The following is a 19544-nucleotide window of genomic DNA, read 5'->3' as shown; positions in this document are numbered from 1 at the left end:
GAAATACAGGCCGTTTTCAACCATAACTTTATCGAAGTAGTAATAAGCTTAAGTTTTACGGCGTGTCGTCTTCTGAAAGACGTCGCCAACTCAATCCAATTTCTGACGTCACTTCAAGTGGATATCATTACTTGACCACTGTAGATTCTGTAGGCTTTCAGCTAGAGTCACGGAATCCCATTCAAGTATTTACAATGTATAGCTAGTCTAGAAACTCCTTATGAGAATAAACATGACAAAGATAATGACCTTATGGAATTGATACAAGATGTTGTGGTGAAAAAGAAAATGATGTTCTGGGTGCTTCTAAATCGTGGTCTCCACACGAGATGAAGGTCCAACCGAGCCACCTACGTGGTGACATATATCTTCCACTATCCAATCGCCGACCGAGCAAATTTCTTTACCATTCACAAATCAATAACCATAAACTCTATCAACCGTCATATCATCAAATATTGCAATGGCACCTAAAGCCTTGACCCGAGAGACGACAACTGGCGCTGCGCTGGAGAAGGTCCAGGGAGCCATCCAGAGCCCGACGACAGAGGTGATTCCCAAGCCGCCTTCTGACGTAAGTGAATCTGATACAAAATGAACGCCATTATACTGATAGAGTTACAGCTCGAGGAACTCAAGGCTGATTGCGATTCATTCACTTTCACATCATTCACCACAGAGGATGCTTTTGTGCTGGGTAACCTTCTCTACGCCCGTCTTTACCCATACGCTGTCAAAGGCAAGCCGACGGTGATCTCAATTGCCCTTGCAAACACCTCCCAGGTTGTCTTCCAAACCGTTACCGGACCTGGCACAGCTCCCGACAACGAGCAATGGGTTCGCCGTAAGAGGAACACAGTTCTCCGATTCGGCAATAGCACGTGGTTCATGCACAACAAGTTCAAGGGGGATGAGGTTGCTTTCGCTGCCAAATATGCCATTGCAGATTCAAACAAGGGTGACTACGCAATCCATGGTGGAGCTATCCCGATTCGCGTCCAGGGAGTTGAAGGGATCGTTGCTGTTGTCGTGGTGAGCGGGCTCAAGCAAGACGAGGACCATGGAGTTATTGCCGATGTTATCAAGAGCAATTGGAGCTGTTAGATAATTTCATAGGGTAGTCAGGCACGAATCTGTCAAGGATGCTCAAGGTATCCCTGACGCAGCGGCCGACCGGATTTCCTACTACGGAGTGCCCGTTCCCGCTATATATGCACCAAAACAAATAAAGTTTATGCAGCTAATGAAACCGAAATCCACACTAGCGTGCCGAGACAAACTAAGTTAATCACTCCATGCATGCCGAGCATTGAATTCAATAGTCTATCATATCTTTATCAATATCTAGAGTAGACACAGCTCTACGGCGACCATGAACACGACGAAATGGAGGATCTCAAAGGCTTGTCAAGAATGTCGCGCCAAGAAGATCAAGTGCAATGGGGAGACCCCCTGTCAAAACTGCAGCATGAGAAATCTCAGTTGCGTCTATCGCGAAAAGGCCCGTAATCGGACGCGCAAGGTCAAACCGCGAACTGCAGCTTATGAGACTATAATGTCTCACGATGCCATGGAGAGCACGTCTCTGGAACCCTCCGATGAAGGAACTGTGCCGCCTACGCCAAATGCCGACGACGCGGCATCTGTCGGACCTACAGGATCAGTAATGGACAGTGAACGCAGTTTGACACATAATAGTGTTGCTGCGACACATCGCGCATCACCGTCTTGTTTCCTCCAGCTTTACTATGGCCCCTCATCGAATTTCGCCCTACTCAACTCGATCTATCACCAAATAGCAGGAACATGCCCAAATGATCCTCCGTCACGCTCTGGAATTGTCGAAGAAGTTGGTCCGGGCCTAGACCTATTCAGTCATCGGAGACTATTCTTCGGAGATTTGGCCGACAACCAACGGCCATCATCAGTACCAGACGACTGTTCAGCTATGTTGATTGACCCAGATACTGCTCATCGGCTACTCGAGAGATATCTTCTGACCTATTGGCACGGTCTTCCCATCATGAGTAAAGACCATTACCGCCGTCGCTTAAGTGCCCTATATCAACCACCAGGTATCTTTGATTATGATGCACCCGAGACTATCATCATCATGCTGGCTGTAGGACTAGGAGCTTCAATGACAGGCGAAGAAGCCATTGCAGACTTTCTTTTTCAGAAAACCAAACAAGGAGTTGCCAAATTGGATGAGGTTGTGAACATGCAGATGGTTCAGATACACCTCTTAATGATAAGTCATACCTCCTGAACTTTGCTCTCATATAAGCTTACACACTCTCACGCTCACTTCCAATCTGAAAGAGCAAGGCCAAACTCAGGTTTCTTGCATGTCGGAACTGCATGCAGAAAAGCAGTAGCAGCTGGTCTACATAAGGATGGATGCTCACGCCCAGGATACACTGAAGATGATACAAATCAGCGAAGAATAACATTCTGGAGTTTGTTCTTCTGGGAAACGTATGTTTATTAATTATCCACTTTGACCACTACTGACATGGTACAGATGGCAATGCTTTGTCCTTGGCCGACCTAGCTCGCTTCCTGACCCTGGTTCGATCATACCACTACCGAAAGGCCAAAAACTACTAAAGTCTTTGGTCACTCTATCACGTATCATGGACAAGTGTGTAAAAAAAATATATAGTCCACGGCATGACTCCCTGTTGCCAGTCTGGAATGCAGCCATCGAGATCCGCCGCGAACTACATCAGTTTGCAGAGCAACAACTCAAGGATATGAAGTTTGGTCTTGTTGGAGACCCCAGCACAGGAGAGCTCGGCGTGTGCCAAGCTATGGTTTCAACAAGTAAGCCAACACAATTCATCTCATGAACCAAACTAATCGAGATAGTGTACCATCATACACTCCTATTAACATTCCGCCCCTTTCTCATCTTACGAGCAAAACTGAATCACGACCGTGCTGCTGCTACTTCAGCAGAGAATCTACAGATGCCTCCGCCTTGGCTCGATAGCGCTTGCGAGTATTGCTTGGAAGCAGCGAGGAATTCCGTTGGGTTCTTAACGGGCTCATGTGCCACTAATATTCTCTGTCGTGTACGCTTACCTCCCTTGGCTCGGAGTCAGAACCGGCTAACAGAAATCAGGATATCAAGTATCATGGCTTCTTTATGGAGGGAGCATGCTACGCTTTGGCTTTCGATATGCTTCAAGAAAAGAAGACAGCTCACCGCAATCTGCCCTGGATTCACTCTGGTCTAAGATGCCTTCGCTCCATGATGGGATCAGCAGGAGTAAACGCCGGCCAGCTTCCAATAACAATCGCCTCAATAGAGCAGATGGTCCGATCTGCCGGGTTTGAACTGAAAGATCCAGTAGACACGAACCAGCAGAAGCAGCCCCCGCAGTCCACGCTCCCTGGATCACCAGCACCTGTCTCTGTTGCAGGTGGTATGAGGAGCGAGCCTGCGTTCACCTTCCCTTCCATGCCATTCGGATTTGATGTCACTGGTCAGATGAATGGGAGTTCGAGCTCTCCTGCTGGCGCTGCATCAGAAGATATGGCAGATTTCACAGCTGCTGATGTTGGATGGGATATTGATTTTGGAACTATGAATATGGAGGCGTTTTTGTCTCTCGACTCGGCAGAGGCTTTCAACTTTGCTCCATGAGTACACGACTGCATTCCTGTATTTTATCTAATTGGGTTGATTTTCTTTGCTGATGTTACTGGTCAGTCCTTGGGGCGTTTTTAGACGCATTGTCGCTGTAAAAAGCGCTGGAAGGTGGAATTGCATTGGGATGGTCGGGACCACTACATAGATGGATAATGACGGGGAGGCTACTGACTGGAAGGACGTTGAGCATGGAGAGGAGCATTGAATTTCTTCAGATATACCACTAACTACGTACCCCTGACTCATGAGAAAGGGCATCGATTCTTGACAATATCACTCGCATAAGACTATCAAGCTATCACACTATCCCTCCCCTTCGAGCTGTTACTCATTCTGAAGAGCCAAAATCGCAGACAAGCCTCCAGTGAAGGCCAGAAGCCCCCGAACGATATTCATCCATCTCCACTTCTTCAACAAAGCCACGACCTCATCACGGCCGACTTTCTCCTGCTCAACGCTACTAGCAGCAATATCGTTGAGTCGATTGTTTGTGGCCATCATCCCAAGCACCGTCCAGGGCAACTGAGACACTGTAGCGACAGCAGCAACTGCCCAGAGTGTACGTTGAGCGGGGACAAGATAAGCAACTATTCCAGAGGATGCACCTGAGAATAGAGCGAGCGGGACAAGAGTCACCGCCCCGCGGGTGTAGAAGTCCTTGAAGAAGGGTGTATTGATGGAGGTAGGCTGATTGTAGAGAAGAGGGACTGTGAGGTGTGAGGAGCCAAGGTTTATTCCCGCGAGGACAAGGCTCGAGGTAAGGCCAAAGACTTGAAAGGTTCGTACTGTAGAGTCCATTTTGATTGTTTATTATGAGTTATTTTAACAGGTGAGTCTTATCTCTGAAGTTGAAGTGAGGAGATATCAAGGCTCTTTGGCTAGTGTGATATGTAAGACCGGCCTCGTTAGGTGCATGCGGCTTGCTGCAATATCCATCATAGACTTGGAGACGATGTCTCAGAACTACTCCATCTATATCCGTGATAATGCCATCTATCATATGATAGCCGGCTTCGTCGGAAAGTTTGACTTTGGCTGACAATGAGGTGTCGATGTAACCATATCATTATGATGAGAACTCAAATTCCTCGTATTCGGTTTATCATGAATTTGAAGAGCAACATGATTGATGAACGAATATGTGTACACAGGCATGAAGCTGAGACCAGAGCCTAGCAGATAGGATATATCGCCTTGAACCAATTACAAAAAATTGACGACCTAGACGTCTTCATACTGACCTATCAGACAGCTCCAAACCCGAGATCGAGTTTAAGGATGCTGATCCCGTCTAGTGCTGATACAGCGACGCTAAGATGTCGACTTAGTCGGGATAATTCCACTTGATGCAACCAATCACGTAAACTCTATTTCCCCTAATTTCAGTCAAGCGAACATGGTGTCAGCCTCCTGAACATTCTTAAACAGAGAGCTTCCCCTCAGTAAATTTGTACAAGTTTGTTGTTGAGACAATGGAGCTGTCTTCGCTTTACCAGACCGCCTCGGCGACGTTTGGCTCTTTGCCGGTGGCCTACAAGTTCTTATGCGCTGTCCTGGTGATTTTTGCATTTAGTAAAGCATTTTCTGGGGCTGAGAGGAAGGGGTATAAGAAGAATCTGCCGAGATATGCTCCCATTGAACTTGCGATTGCGAGTTATATCCTTAGTGGAGATGGCATAGGTCGACGAATCTTGTAAATCGCATTCTCTACAACACCAAGAACTTAGCTAATTGTGATGTAGTTCAGCTTTAAGCCGCTATGGAGGCTCTCTGTTCGGTCTTACTTCAGGACATCAGATCTTTGTCGACTTGCCCGGCGTAGAACGTCTCTTAGCCCAATCTCATCACACTTTCAACTCTGATCCGGCACAGTACTCACTCTGTACCCTTGTCTTTGGCAGCACTGATACTCCAGAGCTAAGAGCCAAATTCGACACATCACTGAAGGATCTTGTTCCTCCTCTTGAGCGAACTTTTCTGAATGATGCCGCTTCGACAGCCAATGTTGAGAAGTCTCGTGTAGCGGAACGAGGTGCTTCACTTGTCACGTTCTCCTCTAATCCTAAGGATATGGCACGATGGGAGCTTTCTGCAGGAATCAAGGTCCTTCAGCCAGAGACACTTGATAGTCCGGGGAAAGTCGAAGCAAACCTGCAGAGTTTGACTCGAGATTTTGGAGCATGTATGTCTGTTCCTCTTATCTACGGCCAAGACATACTGGATCGGAATCCTCGGCTGCTAGATGACTTCTGGACCTTCGATAATGACCTATTTCCACTACTCATGGTTGGCGTTCCTAAGTGGGCTCCATTCAGAATAATGCAAGATGGCCTCAAGGCCAGAGCCAGAATCATCGATAGTCTGGAGGCAGTATACAGACGAGTCGACCAATATGAGAAAGGAGAGCCAGTTGATCTTGGTGCCGACATGTCAGATGTTGGTATGATGCTACGAGAACGAAACAAGATTTACAACAGAGACGGATGGACGTTTCCTGAACGTGCTGCAGCGGATCTTGGTACTTTTTGGGGTCTCAACGCCAACGCTCAGCCTGTGTTGTTCTGGTTCTTGCTCTACGTTTATTCGACTCCAGGCTTGCTTAAACGAATCAGAGACGAGATCTCCCCCTATGTCACCTTATCAGATGGTGCCAAACCCGAGATCAAGTCAATGGACTTTCCGAGTCTGTTTCGGAAGTGTCAGCTCTTCAAGGCTTGCATCTTTGAAACATATCGCTTGGTCAACGAGCCAACATCTATTCGCTATGTCACTCAACCCGTCAGTCTCAACGATGGGAATATCAAACATGATCTTCAAGAAGGAACATACATCAGCGTTCCTCTCGCGCTGAAGAACAAGAACCCTTCGATATATGAGGACCCTGACACTTTCATCCCTGATCGTTTCCTTGATACAGACCCTGAAACGGGAAAAGCCACGGCACGATACGGAAAGTTGAAGCCCTGGGGCCTTGGAGCTGCTATGTGCAAAGGTCGAACATTTGCAGAGAAAGAGATAATTTCTCTTGGGTCAGCTGTTGTTAGTCTTTGGGATATAAGTCCTGCAGAGGGAGAGTGGAAGTTGCCTGCTATGATCCCAGGAACTGGAGTTAAGAGACCGGTCAGTGACATACGTGTGGTTATAAGCCGCAGAAGCCCTCTCAAGTCATAAAAACATGCGTGAAGCCGAGAATATTCGATTTGGTACTCGGATGAATCACATGGAAGATATGTTGCCTAAACGAAACGAATGATACTCACTCCTAGCAAACTCTATATGTTCAGATATGAAATGAAAGTTTTCAGTCAGAGATTATATTATATATGAAAATTATGGCACATTTTCGGTCACAAGTTTAATTATACAGTGACACAAAACGTAATAAATGTGTAGTAGTATGACCAAGAGTTCAAATAACTCGGCTTTCATTATTCATTAATCATTATCGTAATCCATGCTGTCGTAATATCGTGAAAAACTCCTTCTAGAACCAAATTCCCGCTTCCAAACACCATACTTCATTACTCTTCTTCATCATCTTCATCATCTTCATCCTCATTGTCTTCCAAGGTAAAGCACGCCACCTCCCTAGAAAGGAGCAAGTTTTGGACCTTCTTGAAGATGGCCGTTCTCTTTTTCTCAAACTTCTTGCAGGCTTCTTGCATTTCTTGCTGCTCATGCGCCCAGAGTTCCATGCGTGTCATGGAGGCCTTGTGGCTAACCGTGCTAAGTCCTTGTTCGATGTTCTTTTTGCAGTCCGCAAGCTTTTGGATTTGAGTTTCCGCAGAATCTCGAATCTTGCGGATCATGTCCAAGGCCTTTGGGACGTCAAGGCAAATGCAGGAGTTGATGGCATGGCTCATCGGCATGGCTCATCAACATGGACAGGTGGTCCGTTGTGATGGGCTGTCGGTGAACAGCAATATGTCAAATTTGTTTGGCTGAGTAGAGAGAAGAGGTGAGGATGAGGCCACTTCCTTGACAACGACTGAGCTGCTGGAGTATTTCCCAGCGCTTCTTAAAGTAGAATGCCCAAGCATTTAGTTCTCCTGCTTCTGGGCATGACCACTGCGTCTCTTCAAGGATGTCTGGCATAGCCTCTTGGGCGAAGCTAAAGCAGGCATGTTCCAAGATAGCCTGGATTCGCGTGAGAATGAGTGTCTGTGTGCGAATGGGAACATAGACGTGAAATCCAGGAGCTTTGACTGGCAGAAGGTTTGCTATTTGGTGTGCCTGACCCCGACGTATCTGAAGTTGACGAGACACTGGAGGCATCATCGCTCTCAGAGGTTTCACAACTGGATGACCCAGAAGCTGGAAGCTTGTTCACGCGGTGGTACAGCGTAATAAAATCGTTCCATGATACTTCATTCTCGCGACCTCGGAGTTTCAAAAACCCATACTCTCCCTTGCGGGTGTTGTTGAGGTGGCTCTGGGTCTGCATGATCTCGACTGATCGAGGATGGAAGTCGTAGATGGAATAAAATGGAATGTTTGAGAGAATACTTGGTCTTAAAAGAAGAGTAGTGATAGGCTGGTATATGATAATACCGTATAAAGTGAAGTTTGTGTGAGTGTCTTGTCGTGATTTGATGAAAACGTGAGTAAAACTTGACGAATACTGTAAGAAGTATGATGAGAATCTGAAGCGGAGAAGTTGACTTGAAAGAAAAGACGAAGGGGACGCGGCTTTATAGACAGCATCTCATTATACTTTCGATGAGGGTATACACTCAAGCCTCGTTTGCCCTATACACTTGAAAACTTCAGTCTGGAACCATACGATTCTACGAAAGTAAGTTTCTGAGTCTTTGAGAGCATACCGTGAAGAAAACTCTTGAATGATCATGTCCTTACAGAACTCTTAGTACTCTCCTTCGACGCATGGCTGGAGGGGGGATACTTTTTCTCCTATTAGGTCAACCCCTTTTTATACTACCATGATGCTAAGTAATACATTCCTTCTTCTTGGAGTCGAAGAGGTGGAAACAACCCTTGCATCCCCAAATACATCATAATGGTCTCTCATCTTTACGAGCTTCCTACAGCCTCACTCAACACACGTACTTAGATATCTTGCAGTCAGGCCAGACGTTAACCCGTCATGCTGGCCAATCCAGACTTTGACTGCCGTGTGAGTTTTTTTTCCACGAAACCTTTAAACTTCTCAAAAAAGATTCACGAACCCCTTGTTAGACTTTCGCATCTTCTTTCAACAGACATGCAGATCACAAGGCAGTTGCTAAAGGTTAACCCTATCCACACAAGAACATACCAGCCTCAATAAGCTCAGCCTTACTGGGTATAATCATTGATCATTGCAGGTCTATCATGCTTCTCGTTTATACTTTTGCGTTACCCTGTACACCGCATCCCAAAGACGTCGCACACTGCGTGTCAAACTTCAAATAACCTCCCGTCTATTCCACTCTAGTTGGTCTTCTCACTGTAGACAAAAGCATCAAGCTCCTGGTACGTCTTCTCCAAGTCATCGTTGACGAGAATCTTGTCAAACTCGGCATTCTTGGCCCACGCAAGCTCATCCTGCGCACGTGTCAAGCGCTGCTGAATGCTCTCCTCGGTCTCGGTGCCACGGCCGCGCAGTCGCTTCTCGAGCTCTTCGGTATCAGGGGGCGAGATGAATACGTAGCGTGCGTCGATGGAAGAGGCCTTGACTTGCTTGACGCCCTCCATTTCGATGTCAAGAACAACAACCTTGCCCTTGGCTGTTTGCTCCTCGATGGTCGCCTTGCTCGTTCCGTAGAGATTGCTTCCGAATTGAGCACTGTAGGTAACCAGTATTAGTACAGGTGCTGGTTGTTGATGCGCTTGACTTACTGCTCGACGAAGCCATCCTTGGCGATCAAATCCCGAAACGCATCCTTGGTGACAAAGTGGTACTCAACGCCATCGGCCTCGCCCTCACGAGGATTGCGAGTAGTATGCGACACAGAAAGAGTGAAGATATCGGGGTGACGGCTGAAGAGCATCTTGATCAGCGTGCCCTTTCCGACACCGCTAGGTCCAGAGATGACGAGGGGTCGACGGTCCGAAGGAGAAGCCATTGCGAAGGAGCGTCTTGAGCAAATCGTTAACTAAACGTAACGTGAGGAGGTGAGTTGGAGGTGCTTACTTTGGAACTTGGGAGAAGGGTTTTGTACTGGGTATTAACAAGTTTGAGTTGCGCTTCGCATAACCTAGAAACCACCGCATCGTGCCCTGGGAAAATGCTAACGAATGGGGTGCTGATGCTGGAGAGCGACCAGGCACTGTGGGGAAATTCGTCCAATCACGTGGCGGTAGGAGGCTTGCATCTTCAAGATGAGACTCATTCCAGAACTTTGAGTATAAAAATGAGTAATGGGCAAAATATGCAGGCACCGACATTCAAGATGACTCGTCTAAAGTTGCGGACGATCAGGTATCGCCCGACCCTCAGGCGCTGCCATAACCCAAGTGAAAAACGCTGTGATCTATTTATGTTTTCGCTGTGTTCTATCATTACAACTATTACCTCTAAGCCCTGTCGTTACACATTACTTTATCCATGTCTATATCAATGTTATCCATCCAACTCATGCAAATCATGTTATCAGCTCAATCGTGGTACCTTCAATCAACCCGTTGCTTATTCTGGGAAGATCCCCTTTCGAGCTCAGGAGTCGGCACCTGACGACTCCGTTCTTCTTCTTCAGGGTCAAGTGCTTCAACAGTTGTATCCCTACGAATACGGAATCGTCTTCCTCGCCAGTTCACGGTGTTCCCGAAGACGACTGCGTATGCCCAGATCGGAAGAGCTAGAGCTTCACGGACAATCCAGGCAGCTAAGAACTCTGAGAATTTGCGACTCTTGATTCCGTCTCGATTCATGGAACCTCTGGCGAAACGAGGTGTGTCTTCATCAACCTCCATAGTAACGCCAGAATGCAAATGTCGGTAGCCTAAAAAGTCGACAAGCATCCAGACAGTAATCGTTGTAAGCCATGTAATCACCCTAGCAGGCCAAGTCGGAGGAATGCCATATATCCGCAGTGTGGTGACTGCAAAAGTAAAATACGTGGCAAACACGAAAGACTCGGTGAATGGCTCAAAGATTGTAGCTGGGAGAACCGTGAACTTTCTCGCTCTGAGCCACCGAGAGCGTCGTGCTGCATATGCCTTGACAGACATGTCCGACATCGGCTGAACAGCAATATCACCCCAGACTAACCCATGGTTCCTGTAACCGGCAAATTCAGCATTCCAAAGGACGTCGCCGATCATATGGTCTTCGCAGATATTGTGCGAAAAGTAATCCACGCCCGTTGGGAGGCTCTTGCCCCTAGGTATCTTAGGATTCAGTGCAGGGTCGGTCGCGTGATCGAGCTGAGTTTTGCAGAACATGGTGCTCTTGCCCACAGCGCAAGGCGCTAGACGAGAAGTGTTGATAGCACTGTAGAATTTGGCATGCGACGTTGCCATGAACATCTCGTCAAGTCGTCCACCGCCCTGAGCCCAAACCTTGGGGTTATCATGAGAACCCCCTTCGCCGCCCAGGTGATCAGAGTCATCGTCTTCAACGGAGGAAGCAGCTAACAGGGGCTGACCGTCTGCTGCAACCGGTGTGGAATAGTCGATCAAGTCAACAACAATGGGAAGTTGATGAACAAATTTGTAGGGAATGTTATCACCACCAACATTGTGGCCCTTAAGCTTAGCAACCCATGCGCCCCAAGACTCCCTTGGCCATCCAGACGTTGCAATCCACAATCCACACAATATCCCCTCTGGCCTCTCGGTATGCTCGGCTGAGATTACGAATTTTTGGATTCGGCCCCATATTCGGCGTCGTGCCTAACGCAAGGTCGTCTACCTCAAACAAGATGCGCGCATCAATACCGGGGAAGTCCTCAAGGACCCTCTGTAGGATCGGGTACGCCGGATCGGTGTCATTTTCGAGGCAGAGACGAATCGAAATCTTGTCTTGGGGGTAGTTCTGGCGAAACGATGCGGCAATGCAATCGTAGAGTCGAGGCTCGACGCCCTTGATGGGTCGAATTATGGTGACATGAGGAGTATTGTCACCCAGGTTGGGTGAAGGAGCTGGACGGCTAGCAAAGTTGCGAAAGCTTGTGGGCGTTAGGGAGAGCTCGTAGATAGTTAGTGGCTCGGTGACTTACATAACCCGGACACCAATAGCGATAACGGTAGCAACAAGGCCAGCTACAGCCAAGAACACGCCAGCAATGACCTCTTTCAACGACCACATTATGGCCCTGATCGGTGAATGGAAATTGAACAAGATGCAAGGTATATGCATTCCCAGGAGAAAGATCTTTACCGCCTTCCCGAATAGGTCACCGCCTGCCGAATTGGACTGTTGAAAGAGGCAGTATTTTCCAATGTGCAGGAGTGGTATAATGGGGGGGGGGGAGGCGGAAGCAAAAAGATTTAGGACCTCAATCCTAAATAATATAAATACTTGGGCAAACTAATATAGATTTGGGAGAGATCTAGTGGACCTTAGACTAAGTATTTCTGGCACCTACATATTTTTAAATTAAATATATATAAAAAAGCCCAAGTTCTTATCTAGGTATTTTATCCTCCGCAGACTTATAAGCAGTCGCAAGGTAACTTTCCACACATACCTAACGGCGTACTGTATGCCTTCCATGGTAACTCCTGTCACCTTCTCTCTGAAATCCGTTCTTTTGCCTCTTGAAGTCAGAATCCCCAAGGGGGCACAGATGATAGCGCAAGTCAATAGACACCTTCTTTCTCCCTCTAAGATGGGCAGTCTGAAATGAAAAACACGTACTGTCCTTCAGTTTGGCTTTCACATTCTACAGTGATGCAATCCCCGAACTAGGGTCTTGAAGTGATGGACCCTTCCCGGCAAGTCCGCGAGCATCAATCCACGATAGTCCCATAATTGGCTGTCTTGTGAGAGCAGTGCACAACCATCCTCGTTAGACCGCGGGTCTCCTCCACGACGGACGTTCATGGCACGCAGAGCGCCGCTCAGAACTGGTGGGGTGGCATCTCCGAAGCACATGGCATGATTACCAGTTACAAGACGGTCGATGAATCATAAGCAGACCTGTTTTAGATACGATTAAGAGATATCTGGACTATGGGAATTCAGCATAAGCACCGTGGTGAATCAAGTTTTGATGTGCGAGTACGGTCGGAGACAGGATTCGAGCGCCACATTGACAGGCTCAACAAATACAAAAACAAGCGGGTAGGAAACATAAGTTGTTTACAGGAGGAACTGAAATGCCATTAAATCGAGCTTTATCTTCATATCATTCGATTCTAGTGAGTAGGCTAAGGGATACCCTCAATATCCGAAGGCTGATGCATCCCAACAACCTGTGCCGCGCCATCTATGGGTTTAGACCAAGAAGCTCGTCTCTCGATGAATTGTTCAACCTGCGGTCTCAATTTCGTATCTGCAAGGCTGAGATCATCAACAGTACCGGTCCTCAGAATCGTCAAGCCTGGAAAACGAGCGCCACGACGATACATGAGAGTACCGCATGTCTTGCAGAAGTAATTGGTCATGGTCGCGTTGGCGCGAATGGTCTTTTCCTCACTAAAGGTTGAGAGATTGTCCTCACCACGGACGTGCTTGAGATATGTGTCGTCTACTGTAATATTGGATTGGTAGAAGGCTGAGCCGATCTTGCGACAGTCGATGCAATGGCAGACATGGCGATTGAGCAAACCGGGCTTTTTCAGTGGCTATTCATTATCATGTTAGGACCTTGAAGTTTTCGCTTCAGTTTATACCACTCAGGGAGACTTACAAGTACTAGCTGCACAGCTCCGCAGAAGCAGGTGGCAGTTGCTTCGTCCTCAGTTGACCAGCCATCGCTCGAAAGGTGAACTACGGGGAAGCCGTGATCATCGAAAGAAGTCATTTTTGAGACAGAGCGACGTAAACGAACTTGAACTCGGAGAGATTGTTGGGGTTAATGAGAGATCGGTGCTTATATAAAACAGCCGATGTGCTGTGATATTGTGAGCGGTGTTAGTGGCTTAGATCAAAGTCGTTGAAGTCTTGAAGCCTGTTATGTTTCAATGCTACAGGAACCCGGCCTTCTTTATAGCATCTTGCTAAAGTTTCCTGGTGTAGCTGCATGGTATTACAGAAGTGATGCATTTCTTATCATGCGTAGGATTATGAAGGTAACGTTAAATGATTACTTTTGTCTTAGCTTTATGGCCCGCCCTATTTGCCCAGCATTGAGAAATGCTGACAACCCAATCAAAGCTGATGGACGTCAATACGGAATAGCTATTGGATCACGCATGTCGTCATCACCGGCCTATTTACGTTGTATTCCGAGCAAGAAGCATTCCAAATCTTGATCTAATAGCTGATTGATGTTATGCTTTCTCAGTAAAGCATTTATAATATGCAGCCTGTAAAAAGTTTGTATGATAGATCGATGTGTTCCCAAGGCTTCTTCACAGGTAATTAACTGACGTTCCTGATCCTAATACGAATATGCTGGGAGTGAGTACTTCCGAAGAAAAAACCCCATCTCTCCTCTAACTCCAAAGTACCAGAAGTTGTGTTCTCAGCAAGACTGGGCTATAGGACTTCGGCCCACCGTCTAACTCGCGTACTGCTTCTTTCAGCCTACCTGAGCTCTCTTGAAACCACCAGCCTAACCCTTATACTGAAGAGGATGCAGTCCTGCCAGGACAACAAGCGCATTGCATGGCAAGCATGTACCCGGTTTCGTGGATGATATAGTCGGGGTCTTCACGAGTACGCAAGAACTGGAGCAGTTGAATGCCTTTAAAGTGACCACGGCATGCTCTTGTCATGGCCTATGACTTCCACAGGGACCACTATGACAATTTAGCGAAAGGTAGCGTCCAGGCTGTCAAGACAGTCCAGGCAACCCAAGCACTCAGCAAGGGTTAGTTTCGTCGAGAAGCTCAGAAGAAAGGCGGCGCTTTTCAATCATGATGTATACCTGGAATTGTTCTAGACCGATGGACACGATGCAAACGATCTTCTCGCCATGCTGTGGACATAGAGCATGGTAATATTGCTGTGTTTTACCATAAAGATGGCCGAGGTATAGGTAAGACATTTGGAAGAGTCAAGGCGAGATTATTGAATCCGCCTTGAATTCTACCTGCACTACCGATGCATTCTTCCCGCCGGTCTGGAGGTCAAGTATCTAGGAGCCGGGGAACTGGCAGTTCTGGTTCAACTATGGGGACATCTCGCTGGCCGTGGGTTTGGACCCAGGGAAGACGTGATATTTATTAATACCTAGGCCGCCAAACCAAGAAGCTTCTGAGCGGTGAGATGCCGCACAGAAAATGGCAATAGAAAACAGCAGTTTGTCATCTCACATATTGTGCTTTACTTCCAAACCTCGTACGCCAACATCCAATTGCAGTGGAGTTGTTTGTCAAATCTCCGGAGCGGAGCCAGTGAGTGAAATGGCCTTGCGCACAAGGCATCAAAGTGGGGAGCTCCAATTCCAAGAAAAAGCTCGACTTTTCAGCCCCGTAAACTTTTTCCCGTCATCATCCTCACAAAAACCACAACAACAAAATCTCTCAAAGCTCGTGGAAGCTTAAGGACCTCGGTCGAGCTTCACACTTGAGCAATTGACATTGTTCAGCTCGTCGAGGTTGAGCAGTGTGTTGCTGTGGATGGCCACGAGGTTAAATACCCAGCCAGCATCGTGCCTGGGTCACGTCCTAGATAGGTAGGTTTCTTTCTCTTTTCTTCGTCATGCCTCATCCTTGAGATGCAATTACGCTGCAGCTTCTGCGTGCTTCAATTCCCCGGAGCAGCGGAGCTTCATGTTGCGGTGATGACACCATATCAAAATGCTTAGAGAATCCATTCATTTGGTCTCCCATGAAGCTCTGATATTATAGACTACAACGGTATCTGAGCAACACCAAAACTTGGTTCTTTTATTCATCATGATTATTCTGAAAACCCCACTGACATCTGTCAAGACCAAGATGACCCCGGCGAGAAATGGCTGAGATTCAATCATCAAACACAGTCTCCGTTGGTACCCCGCCTACCACGGATTCCGCCGACAAACGGCAATCACAGCAGCGAGGGCCTCCATTGCATCAGATCTACGCCCTCCCGGCACCGATCCGCACATTTCCTTTGCCGGCCTTTTATCCGAATAACCCCATATCCTTCTTCCATGTCGCGTATGCGTGGTTAGGCCAACTGTGGTCTCCGCCTAAAGCGGAACCTTCGGTTGTGCATAATGGTGTATGGTCTGCTGCTACATCATCCGTCCACATCACGGATGATGCTTCTACCCGAGCTTTGTGGGAGCAAGGCTTCTACGGGAAGGGTAGTCTAAGTCGTAGTGAGCCAGCTTGGTTAAAGCGTGAACAAGTTCGCCAAGGACTAGCTGATGCACACGTCAGCGAGATTATGACTGTGCAGAGAAGAGAGGAGCGTATGCGTGCCAAGTGGGAACGAGCACGTCTCGAGCAAGAGGCGATCCGAGAGACCCGCCGTAAGGAAGCGGAAGAAACCAAAGCGAGAGAGATCAAAGCACGAGAAGCCAAAGCCTTTGAAGCCAAGGAACGAGAGCTACGTGCCAGAGAGTCGAAAGACATCGCAGAGCCCAGGTCCATCAAACCTATTTCGCTGTCGGCTGCCCTTCCAACTTACGAGTCACCTGTCAGCCCTGCTGCACTTTTGGCTCTGCCAAATTCACTGGTGGACATTTTTAAGCCAACGCCTATCAAGCCGGTCAACCTGCCTGTGTCCACTCCTACGCATGCTTCGCCAGTGTGCCCTGCGACTATCGTAGGCATGCCGAACTCTGCTGCAGAAATTGTCGAAGAGTCTGCCATCGAGACAGCTGAAGAGATCGACGGTCTCGGAATATCCGGAGTCCATCCAACAGCGATGGGTCTGTCTGTGGATACCCTCCTCAATGGTCATGTCATGGAACCAGTTGCGAACGGCATCCTTCACCATGATGCGAATGGCACTTCCGTGGTTGCATCTTCGTCTGACGAGGAAGACAACACTAAGCCCAAGAAGCGACGTAAGAGTGTACGATTCTCGCCAACAGTGGAATCAACCACTTTCCACTTTGGTGATCCCCCTAGCCCCAAGCGTTCGACGTCGAATGGCACGCCTAACGGGCTTGCCGATATTCGCGCTGCGTCACCCGTGGCTTTAAACGGACAAAATGAAGAGAACTCTTTGGAGCGTACTAGCAAGCCAGTACTGAAGAACATGGAACACCTCCAGCTGACGCCAGAGGAGGCTTTCTTTTTGAGCTTCGGGTTGGGTGTTCTGACGGTCACCGATCCTTCCTCGGGTGCCCAGCTCTCATCTTCGGACCTGTTGAGACTCTTCAGACAACATTCGTACTTCCCACCTCGAGTTGAACCTGCGGATCCCGCGCTTCAGCCTGACGACAACTTTCTCATTCACTATGCAGTGTATCATTACTTCAGATCGCTTGGTTGGGTACCTCGTGCAGGCATCAAGTTTGGCGTGGACTGGCTGCTTTATGCTAAGGGCCCGGTCTTTGACCACGCCGAGTTCGGTCTGATCGTCGTTCCATCTTATTCTCATGCCCTTTGGAAAGAGGCTGGAAAACAGGACCCCCAGAAGACATGGCAGTGGCTCCATGGCACGGTGCGCGTTCTGTCACACGTCACCAAGAGTCTTGTTCTGGTGTACGTTGATGTACCACCACCGTCGAAATTTGAGAAGGCTTTGGAGCAGGGAGTCGCTGAAGCATTGAAGCTATACAAAGTCAGAGAAGTGATGGTGAAGCGATGGTCTGCTAACCGCAACAGAGGCTGATCGCTGGACGCTTCACGATGAACTGATGATACAACGGAAGTGTAATGGTATACTGGTGGATTATATGCTCTTTGGCGTAGGAACAGGCTATCAGGCGTTTGCGATCTACTGTACACAATATGTATTATGCCATCAAATCAATATCAGTGCCCTCTTCGAGGCCTTATGAACATACATCATCTGGGGCTTCATCATCTGCTCGTATAACGTAATATGTGAAAATGTCAGCCTCGTTGGTGTCACACTGCATCACCACATGAGGCCATTTTTGCTTCTGACTGAAGCCATCACTGGGTCCAGCTCCAAACAACGCGGGGTTTAGAGCCGAGAAACCCCACATGAAGCAATGTCTCCCTTTTGGCCGAGGTACGAGGATGGCCGCCATCGTTATTATATAGATATAGATCCTTGCTCAACTTCAATCTTGACTTGTCACATAGAGTTCTTTCGTTTCTTGATTGTACGTTTTGTTTGTGTTAATAGAAGGCCGACGCTATCATGTTCTCCTACAGGTTGACAGCTTACAGCTGTAGAGCTCTCCCTCGCGGACTCTCATCAACTCGAGCAAGTGCTCAGAGAATCATCCTCAAACCAACAAATTCACAATGTCGTACACATCGACGGACTCTCACAACAAAGAACTTTGGGATTCCGCCGCTGTTTGAGCCAACAACAACCCTCTCAGCCAAAGACAACAACCTCACCATCTCCAGCGGAGACCGCTTCATCCAAATTCAAGATGAGAAGCATGGCGGCTGGACACGCCTTGATGCCACCATTCTTCGCGATAGCTGTACATGCACAACATGCGTCGATCCAGCCTCTGGTCAAAAGAGCTTTGCGACAACAGCAATTCCCTCAGACATCGCCATTGACAACATCCACACGACTTCAACCGGCGTGGGCATCTCGTTTAAAAACGACATGTATAAGGATCACGAGATGATCCTTCCTTGGAGTTCTGTCGACAAGGCGCTTGGCCATGCACCAGTTGAGAGAATGCCATATCCAAGACAAGACGCAGTGTATCCCAAAGCAGGGCGTACGTTCTGGGACAAAGCGACTATTCAGCAACGTGTGCGAAAGATTGACTATCATGAGTTCATGAAGGGCGATGATGCATTCTGGCATACTCTTCTCGATCTATCGAATCTCGGTCTTGTATTTCTGAAGAACGTACCGCATGATGAGAACTCCATCGTCAACATTACAACACGCATCGCAAATATTAAAGAAACCTTCTATGGCCGCACTTTCGACGTTCGTGCTAAGCCAGACGCCGAGAATGTAGCGTACACAAGCGGATATCTTGGTCTTCATCAGGATTTACTATACCTCGAGAGTCCTCCCGCAATCCAACTTCTTCACTGCATGGAAAACTCGTGCAACGGCGGAGAGTCTCTGTTTAGTGATGGATTGTTCGCTGGAAAGCTACTGTGGCTACAAAACTCCCCAACAGTCAAGAATCTCGCTCGTGTCAAGATTCCGTATCACTATGAGAAGCACGGATACTTCTATCGTCAGCAGCGATCACTGTTTGACGTTGGACCAGATGGAAATCTCGCAGCTGTATACTGGAGTCCGCCCTTTCAGAATCAATTCCAGGTTCCCGCCGTTGATGCAAGAGCCTGGCTTGAACCAGCGCAGTTATTCGATGGGTTGATCAATGACCCCGATGCCATGTTCGAGATGAAGATGAAGCCAGGAGAGTGTGTGCTTTTCGATAACATGAGGGTCATGCATGGAAGGAATCAGTTTGACGTTGGTGGAGGATCGAGATGGTTGAGAGGAGCGTATATTGCACGAGAGGATCTTGTGAGCCGTGTGCTACATGTGCCTGAAGCTTTGGCAGCGGAGTATCGCAGTGGCAAGGAATGGAGTCGCACGTTGGAGGATGAGGAGTTGAAGGCGTCGAAGTGGTTTGACAAGGTCGGGGGACAGGTTGAGAGCGTTGTTGATGGCTTAAAGAGAAAAGGAGCTGCAGAGTTGGGAGAAAGGGATTATGAGGTGTTGAACTTGGGATAGCATATAGAACACGCACGGCATAGCGAAAATTACGAA

The 19544-nt window shown here is 47.9% G+C and overlaps 11 protein-coding genes across 12 annotated transcripts; 5 read left to right on the top strand and 6 right to left on the bottom strand.

Annotated features, from left to right (window-relative positions):
- The first annotated feature begins 383 nt into the window (after positions 1–383).
- FOXG_07661 (uncharacterized protein) lies at positions 384–1274 on the top strand. Its single transcript, XM_018386257.1, has 2 exons — positions 384–574; positions 625–1274. Exons 1-2 carry the CDS (start codon positions 464–466, stop codon positions 1102–1104), a joined length of 591 nt encoding a protein of 196 aa, XP_018243394.1. The 5' UTR covers positions 384–463; the 3' UTR covers positions 1105–1274.
- Positions 1275–1372: 98 nt separating this feature from the next.
- Positions 1373–3947, top strand: FOXG_07660 (uncharacterized protein; the record flags this gene model as incomplete). Its single annotated transcript, XM_018386256.1, has 5 exons — positions 1373–2251; positions 2303–2478; positions 2525–2826; positions 2872–3077; positions 3128–3947. 5 exons carry the CDS (start codon positions 1373–1375, stop codon positions 3650–3652), a joined length of 2088 nt encoding a protein of 695 aa, XP_018243393.1. The 3' UTR covers positions 3653–3947.
- On the bottom strand, positions 3839–4572 carry FOXG_19524 (uncharacterized protein). The gene has a single exon (XM_018399748.1). The coding sequence runs from the start codon at positions 4454–4456 to the stop codon at positions 3983–3985; it is 474 nt and encodes a 157-aa protein (XP_018243392.1). The 5' UTR covers positions 4457–4572; the 3' UTR covers positions 3839–3982.
- A 508-nt stretch (positions 4573–5080) lies between these two features.
- Positions 5081–7011, top strand: FOXG_07659 (uncharacterized protein). Its single transcript, XM_018386255.1, has 2 exons — positions 5081–5351; positions 5401–7011. The coding sequence occupies exons 1-2, from the start codon at positions 5131–5133 to the stop codon at positions 6827–6829; spliced, it is 1650 nt and encodes a 549-aa protein (XP_018243391.1). The 5' UTR covers positions 5081–5130; the 3' UTR covers positions 6830–7011.
- A 168-nt stretch (positions 7012–7179) lies between these two features.
- On the bottom strand, positions 7180–7527 carry FOXG_07658 (uncharacterized protein; the record flags this gene model as incomplete). Its single annotated transcript, XM_018386254.1, has 1 exon — positions 7180–7527. The coding sequence occupies one exon, from the start codon at positions 7525–7527 to the stop codon at positions 7180–7182; it is 348 nt and encodes a 115-aa protein (XP_018243390.1).
- A 58-nt stretch (positions 7528–7585) lies between these two features.
- On the bottom strand, positions 7586–7933 carry FOXG_19523 (uncharacterized protein; the record flags this gene model as incomplete). Its single annotated transcript, XM_018399747.1, has 1 exon — positions 7586–7933. One exon carries the CDS (start codon positions 7931–7933, stop codon positions 7586–7588), a length of 348 nt encoding a protein of 115 aa, XP_018243389.1.
- An 816-nt stretch (positions 7934–8749) lies between these two features.
- Positions 8750–9891, bottom strand: FOXG_07657 (guanylate kinase). 2 transcript variants are annotated; one of them, XM_018386252.1, is made up of 3 exons: positions 9792–9891; positions 9497–9736; positions 8750–9443 (listed from the first exon to the last, which is right to left on the bottom strand). In XM_018386252.1, the coding sequence occupies exons 1-3, from the start codon at positions 9869–9871 to the stop codon at positions 9089–9091; spliced, it is 675 nt and encodes a 224-aa protein (XP_018243387.1). In that variant the 5' UTR covers positions 9872–9891; the 3' UTR covers positions 8750–9088. The 2 variants fall into 2 exon arrangements, with proteins under 2 accessions (XP_018243387.1, XP_018243388.1); XM_018386253.1 differs by lacking the exon at positions 9792–9891 and having other exon boundaries at positions 9497–9791.
- A 379-nt stretch (positions 9892–10270) lies between these two features.
- FOXG_07656 (uncharacterized protein) lies at positions 10271–11906 on the bottom strand (the record flags this gene model as incomplete). Its single annotated transcript, XM_018386251.1, has 3 exons — positions 10271–11344; positions 11394–11766; positions 11818–11906. 3 exons carry the CDS (start codon positions 11904–11906, stop codon positions 10271–10273), a joined length of 1536 nt encoding a protein of 511 aa, XP_018243386.1.
- An 869-nt stretch (positions 11907–12775) lies between these two features.
- On the bottom strand, positions 12776–13840 carry FOXG_07655 (uncharacterized protein). Its single transcript, XM_018386250.1, has 2 exons — positions 13453–13840; positions 12776–13387 (listed from the first exon to the last, which is right to left on the bottom strand). Exons 1-2 carry the CDS (start codon positions 13564–13566, stop codon positions 12971–12973), a joined length of 531 nt encoding a protein of 176 aa, XP_018243385.1. The 5' UTR covers positions 13567–13840; the 3' UTR covers positions 12776–12970.
- A 1347-nt stretch (positions 13841–15187) lies between these two features.
- On the top strand, positions 15188–17728 carry FOXG_07654 (uncharacterized protein). Its single transcript, XM_018386249.1, has 2 exons — positions 15188–15384; positions 15644–17728. Exon 2 carries the CDS (start codon positions 15666–15668, stop codon positions 17481–17483), a length of 1818 nt encoding a protein of 605 aa, XP_018243384.1. The 5' UTR covers positions 15188–15384; positions 15644–15665; the 3' UTR covers positions 17484–17728.
- Positions 17729–17981: 253 nt separating this feature from the next.
- Positions 17982–19508, top strand: FOXG_07653 (uncharacterized protein; the record flags this gene model as incomplete). The annotated part of the gene is made up of 1 exon (XM_018386248.1): positions 17982–19508. One exon carries the CDS (start codon positions 17982–17984, stop codon positions 19506–19508), a length of 1527 nt encoding a protein of 508 aa, XP_018243383.1.
- Positions 19509–19544: the final 36 nt, after the last annotated feature.

This window comes from Fusarium oxysporum, chromosome 4 (assembly GCF_000149955.1).
Source record: "Fusarium oxysporum f. sp. lycopersici 4287 chromosome 4, whole genome shotgun sequence".
NCBI lineage: Eukaryota > Fungi > Ascomycota > Sordariomycetes > Hypocreales > Nectriaceae > Fusarium > Fusarium oxysporum.
This window is presented reverse-complemented; position numbering and strand designations above follow the sequence as displayed.